Below are 7,138 nucleotides of genomic sequence, written 5' to 3'. Positions count from 1 at the left end.
CGTGACCGATCCGTCAATGGGTGTCTGTCAGTGGACCAAACCGGATCTTGCCATCTTTGGGTCCGGCACCGGCAGACGGCAAGAATTTGACCAACCAAACAAGCCTCGGAGAACGAGACTTCTAGTCCTACTACTCAAAGTTGGGTTTGCATGTTTAAAATCGACATTTCTGCTGCTAAGGAACATGGTTCTTTGGGCAAAGAAGCCATCTTTTCAGGGATCCGGCGATCATCCCTCTCGATGCAGGAAAAGAAGGGGGACTAGCTTGCGCACTGAAAAGAAGCGCGCGCGATAACCACAGGCCACAATAATCACGGGTTCGTGCGATGCGTGCTTGTATTTGCATCGGGGTATCTCTCGAATCTCGCGGCTCCAGGTTTCGGAACGTACGACCGGTTCAACGAATCGTGAACCCGGATCCGTCCCCCAGTCTGTATGTCTGTCTGTCTGCGCTTGGCACGCATGCCTGGGGGCCGGGGAGAAAGCAACAGCGGCTGCTGGGTCCTCCTGCCTGACAGACACCGGCCGCAGCACAGCCTGAGCCCATGGATGCATGCTCGCCACAGCCTCCCATGCTGCCCTGTTTGAACTTGCAAAGATACATACGAATGTACTCGGTAAACAGTAACTTTCCTTGCGTGTTCATCGATGGATTTCATCATCGCAAATGATCGCCCACCGCTATAGAAGAACAGTGCAGACGCTCCAAGTTGATCTTGTTCATCAGGATTCAGGTGCAGGCACTATTTATTGACCCCAGGAATAGAATGGGAGAGCTGATCATAGCCTTGGAAATTGTAGCGCTTTAGGATACTACGACGATCGATCATAGCAAGTGCTAATTCAGTTCCACTCCGCAGGCCGCAGCTGCAGATTATCTTCAGGTGGACAACATATGCCTTTGTCTTCAAAGCAACCTGCAGCGAGTCCGCAGCTGCATGCATTTCTCAGGATCAGTCAGACATCTTTCACTCGCTCGAACATTACAGCGTTCGCACACACCCAATCACATCACTGTGTGCTTGTCATTCTAAATGTTATCTGCGCGAATGCCTGGAGCTCTCAGCCCATGATATCTGTAGCACACGAAGAACGGCCCATGATTACTGAAGTGAAGTCTATGCCATGCTCGCATGATGGCCAGCCTTAGTCAAAAACAATTGTCCGGCCTTAGTCAAAACTCGAAACACTTGGGGGATGGAAGCGGTGGAACAGCAGGGAATAGTGTGCAAAGCCAGCACAATCTGTTGGCATCTGCTAACTGAAGCTGGGCCAGGGAAGGCACCGTGACTGTGGAGCACAGAAACATGGAGAACATCAAATCAACCTGAAGAGGTCATGGAGAACATCAAATCAACCTGAAGAGGACATGGAGAACATCAAATCAACCTGAAAAGGTCATGGCGAACATCAAATCAACCTACGGATATTGCCACATTCAGGTTGACCACTTGTCTTTACACCACCCCCTTAAAAGCGGCAGCTGCGGAAACACCGACAGAAAATGCTAGTAACTGAGAAAATTGAATACGGAGTACAAAACTTACAAAACTGGCGCGGACACCACTAAAAATGTTGAGCTGGCCCGAAAGGATTCATCTGTAATGGAGGTAAGTAGGCATGGAGAGTGTGTTTTTTTTTGGTTGGAGAGCAGGACGGGAACTAGAGTTTTTTCTTTTTTTTTGAGAATAAGAACGGGAACTAGAGATGTGCTGCCTGACTGAAGGCTTGTCTTGGAGGCCCATATAAGATAGTGATGGTTGAGACTGGGAGCATAATAACACGGCCCAGCCGTAAAATCAAACAACACGGCCCAGCCCCGAAGTGTTAGAGCAATTGTGGGCGTATCCATAAACTGGGTTGGCCTAATTTTAACTGGATTGATTGTACGGGTGGGCCCATTTGTAATGTTGACACTTCACAGGCCTTCGCTCAAAAAAAAAAAAAAACGTAACCCCCCCAAACCGCAATCCCGCGGCAGTATAGGGCCTGTTCTCTTAGAAAAAAAAAAGAAAAATTTCTCAAAAAAAAGAAAAGAAAATCCACTCAAAAAAGAAAAGAAAAAACTAGACGGCCTGGGGAGTGTCCTCCATCCCCATGGGCCATGGCACTTGAAGGCTTAATAATATCGCTCTCTTTCAAAAAAGAGGACTCAAGGCCTCAAAAGCCGAATACGAAAATCTGAAAACAAATATCGTGCATATATAGACACAAATTGCGTGGCTAATCGTTGTTGACCGAGATTAGATAAAATCTCAGTCGACTATGATTTAGCATCACTCCTTCCCTCCCTAAGCTTGGGTGATTAGTGAATGGTCATATCTTCTGCACACTAAAGGTCTGGCGTCATATTTTTTTTTTTTTTGAAAAAGAGAGGTTTTTCCTCTCCGATTTCTATTACGAGAAACCAGCGTCTACAGGCCCAGGTCTGAACAACAGTGAAAAGAAAAACGGATTACAGTTTCAGCAAATATGCGTCAAGCAGAAATACATCAGCATCTCTAAATGTAATCTACCCAGCCGCTTCATCTGAACTGTCGATCACACCCATATTCTAGGGACTGTAATCCATCTTCTTTTCTCAGAATGCAATTCTTCTTGGTAATGGATTCCATCCTCTCGCCGCATGGAACACGTCCTTGGCAACTCTCCCAACTAGCCGTGTCTGGCGTCATATGTGCCTCATTTGGCTAATTTACAATTACTCGTCCGAGGATAGGTGACAGCACTGACAGATTCGCCGTCGATAGCGAGACGTTCTTGGCTGGAGTACTTGCCAAATCTCCAATCTTCAATCTTGGTTGCGCTAGTCGCCGGATAGCATTAACGTCTGGTCTCTGGTGTGAACGCAATTGACTGGAAATCCATGGTCGACAGGAACTTGATGCAGTGGCCGGTTGAAGAAATGGGGAGAGAAGGGAGACGCCGAATCACGCTTTTTCCAATGGAGACAAAATCTACACGCCTGGGGTCATTTTCAATGGAATGTTGATTTATCATAGTGATCCATGTAACCATAATGTTCGTTATTTAGGAACGCTATTGGTCGTCAAGAAAGTGATTAAGGTGGTGCTCGAGCACTTGATCTCTTTGCCAGCCCCTGATTGCGAAAGGCTGAAAGCAAGCAGACTCTGTTTGACCGCATCCGTTGGAGTCAACCTGAAGGTCCTGAAGCGCGGACGAGCCTGAGCTCTGAAGCCAACAGGCAATGGCGGCGGTGGAGTCCGTTCGCCCCCAGGCCACCACCACTGAGCCAGCAGGCGCATTGAGGGGGTGGTAAGCGGCGGCGGCGCTTCGACCTCTTCAGCGCCCTCTTCGTTTCTCTCTCTGGAAGGTATGCCCCTCAATGGCGGCGGCGCCGCGCGGCCGCTCGACCTCGACCTCTCCCCACCCAAACCGGCGGCGCAGGCCTTCCTCTTCCTCATGCTCTGCGGGGGAGACTTCTGGGCCGGGACCGCGAGCGCCGCGGACACCATCCTCCCCGGGGAGCCCATCTCTGGGAACCAGACCCTAGTCTCCAAGAGCGGCGCGTTCGACCTGGGCTTCTTCCCCCCAGGTCCCGGCATCCACTACTTCCTGGGCGTCCGGCTCCGGAACATGGCGGGCAACAGCCCCACGTTCTGGGTCGGGGACAGGGTCGTCATCACCGACCTGCCCAGCGCGTCGCTGGAGCTGTTCGGCGATAGCCTGTACATCAAGCAGGGCGGCGCGAGCCTCTGGTGGTCGCCGCCCGCCGGCAATGGGTCGACGCCCGCCGCCGCCGTCGCGGTCCTCCTCGACAACGGCAACCTGGTGGTGCGGGACCGGGAAAACTCCTCCCTCGTCCTGTGGCAGAGCTTCGACTACCCCGGCGACGCGCTGCTCCCCGGCGGGAGGCTAGGGTTCGACAGGGACACGGGGAAGAACGTCTCGCTCACGTTCCGGGACTTCTCGCACAACGGCAGCCTCGCCGTCGACGCGAGCAGGAGGAACGGGTTCGTGCTCACCACCGATGGCCATGACCACCGCGGCACTTTCCCGGACTGGATGGTGTCCTCCCGAGACAATGGCAGCTCGCTGCTGCTGAATCGCCCGGAAAGCCCCAATGGCACGGAGTTCTTGCAGTTCCATCTGGGGCAAGTCAGCCTGATGCGGTGGTCGGAATCGAATCCCGCCGCCGGGAACGGCAGCACACCCGGCTGGGTCGCTCGCTGGACCTTCCCTTCCGGTTGCAAATCCGGCGGATTCTTCTGCGGCGATTTCGGCGCTTGCACGAGCACCGGGAAGTGTATATGCGTGGATGGATTCGCGCCGTCGTACCCGATCGAGTGGGGGCTCGGGTACTTCGTCACCGGCTGCTCGAGGTCTCTCCCGCTGAGCTGCGAGTCTGGCGGTCAGACGGAGCACGATGACTCTTTTGCCCCGTTGGACAGTCTGCAAGGCCTTCCTTACAATGCTCAGGACGAGGTCGCCGGAACTGATGAAGACTGCAGAGCGGCTTGCCTGAGCAAATGCTACTGCGTCGCGTACTCTTACGGTCACGGCCATGGATGCAAGCTCTGGTACCACAACCTGTACAATCTGAGCTTGGCTGCTATTCCCCCGTACAGCAAGGTTTACATCCGTTTGGGCTCCAAGATCAGGAACAACAAAGGCTTGCAAACGAAAGGAATCGCATTATTGGTCGCTGGGTCCGTAGCCATTGCTTCTTTGATACTGGTACTGGTGCTGATATGGAGATTCAGGAGGAATTCGTCTGCTGCCAAAAAGTTTGAGGTAGAAGGCCCGCTTGTGGTCTACCCTTATGCACATATCAAGAAAGCCACAATGAATTTCTCTGATAAAATCGGCGAGGGAGGATTTGGAAGTGTCTTCAAGGGAACAATGCAGGGATCGACTGTTGTTGCTGTGAAGAATCTCAAAGTCCTGGGGCAAGCAGAGAAGCAATTCAGAACAGAAGTTCAGACACTTGGGATGATCCAACACAGCAATCTTGTGCGTCTCTTGGGGTTTTGCGTCAGAGGGAACAGAAGGTTGCTGGTCTACGAGTACATGCCAAATGGCTCGTTGGATGCTCACCTCTTTGCTGACAAATCTGGCCTGTTGAGTTGGAACGTTCGATACCAAATCGCACTAGGTATCGCCAAGGGTCTTGCCTATCTACATGAAGAATGTGAGGACTGCATCATACATTGCGACATCAAGCCCGAAAACATACTGCTTGATGCGGAGTTCTGCCCCAAGATCGCTGATTTTGGCATGGCGAAGCTCCTTGGACGAGAATTCAACTCGGCATTGACTACCATCCGGGGAACCATGGGCTACCTCGCACCGGAGTGGATATCCGGGTTGCCGATCACCAAGAAGGCAGATGTATACAGCTTTGGCATCATGCTCTTCGAGATAATCTCTGGGAGAAGGAGCACTGAAATGATGAAATTTGGGAACCACAGGTATTTTCCGCTTTATGCGGCTGCTCAGGTGAACGAAGGGGAGGTTCTGTGCTTGCTTGATGGTAGGCTGAAAGCAGATGCTAATGTTAAGCAGCTGGATGTCACCTGTAAGGTTGCCTGCTGGTGCATCCAGGATGAGGAGAACGACAGGCCGTCAATGGGGCAAGTTGTTCACATGCTGGAAGGTCTCGTCAATACCAAAATGCCTCCCATTCCGGCTTCGTTTCAGAACCTTATTGAGGGGGATAATAGTGCTATATATTCTGAATGAGGCTAGGAGTGAGGACCAAATATTGAAAAGCCAGCTTTATTTATGGCAGCTAGGACTTTAGTTGTTTGTTGATGAGTTGTGATCTGAACTCGTGTTCAGATTTCTTTTACTATCATGAACCCTTCCCTGTAGATATAGGACCTGTTTAGACCATAAATTAGAGAAAACCTTGCTTGAACATCCCTCCTTGTAGTTCTACCTCGTATTTGCCTGAGTTTGCTAACAAGTGGTAGTACAGTCTCCAGCAGTGTCACACAAAGTGAAATATGCCGGTGACTTCTATTTGATTTTGAGATACCATTTTGTAGCAAGATAAATGATAGAATGTGTTGAGGAACTGACCAAGAGGACTCCAAGAGCTCATAAGCCTATTTTTGACCCTTGTGCATTCCTATGAAGCTTGTGCAGACGTGCAGTCCAAAAGTAACGCCAAAAAAAGGGTTTGACTAAACCAGTGTTGACGCTAGTTGCAACTTCGGACTTGGCCGACAATGTTCAATATGATCAAGTGTTCACTTATCCATAGAGATCCAGGTTTTATTCATGGAAACTTATGGGTCACAGCTGCAACTTCTAGAAATAGGCATGTTTACATACAGAATCTTTTTTGGTCGATCAGTGAAGTTGTTAGTATTTCTTTCAGTAGCACGAGGCATGCTGCGATTGTTGAATTTGCATCAGAGCAATCAGACGAGAGGCAAATGTCTCTTGATTCCCTTCTCTGCATTCTAGAGCTGCTTGATGTTTCATGTTCCAGCAGTTGCTGATATTGTTGTAATATATACTGATCTTGCAGGCACTTTACCATCTTACCAGATGTAATAAGCCCACTCAATTTTTTTTTGGTTAGCAAAAGGCAATTAACCATGTGACCAGATGTAATCTAACAGGAAGCCGCTCAAATTTGTATGGTTAGCGAAGGGCATTATGATTGTGACAGGTATGCCTACGTAACTGGTATTGTCCTTCTCTTTTTCAACTTAAGTAGTTTTCTACTGTATTGTTTTCTATGTCAACCATTGTGTTGATTCTTCTGAATTTCTCAGAGGGTTGTATCCTCATGTTGTAGTACCTTCTAAACTCGCAAACATGGCTCTGTGTTTAGGGCTTTGATTCATCCTTCGATCTTGTGACGGTTACCAAACCATCTTGTTCTTAAATGCTTGACCATTTATCAGATCAACTTTACCTCGTCTTATCACCTGATTGGTTGCCTAGTTCAGATCTGATCCATGCTTGAAGAATATTTTTACTGCCACAGACACAATATTTAAATATCAGACAAATGTAGACAGAACAAGCACAGGCTCAGCTGACTTTACCCTTCTAAATTTTGTAGTGATGATCAATTATATATTCCAAAATTTAAATATCTGCCCCGCCATAACAGAGTGTTGTGTTTAGTCTTGCGGGAAAGCCTTCATATGCTCTACAA

The 7,138-nt window shown here is 49.4% G+C and overlaps 1 protein-coding gene across 1 annotated transcript; it reads left to right on the top strand.

Moving 5' to 3' along the window:
- Positions 1–3,075: 3,075 nt before the first annotated feature.
- On the top strand, positions 3,076–6,048 carry LOC100826331 (G-type lectin S-receptor-like serine/threonine-protein kinase At2g19130). The gene has a single exon (XM_003565711.4). The coding sequence runs from the start codon at positions 3,337–3,339 to the stop codon at positions 5,701–5,703; it is 2,367 nt and encodes a 788-aa protein (XP_003565759.1). The 5' UTR covers positions 3,076–3,336; the 3' UTR covers positions 5,704–6,048.
- The last annotated feature ends 1,090 nt before the right edge of the window (positions 6,049–7,138 follow it).

Source organism: Brachypodium distachyon, chromosome 2 (assembly GCF_000005505.3).
Source record: "Brachypodium distachyon strain Bd21 chromosome 2, Brachypodium_distachyon_v3.0, whole genome shotgun sequence".
Taxonomy (NCBI): Eukaryota; Viridiplantae; Streptophyta; class Magnoliopsida; order Poales; family Poaceae; genus Brachypodium; species Brachypodium distachyon.
Note: the sequence above shows the minus strand (reverse complement) of the source record. Positions and strands in the feature narration are given on the sequence as shown.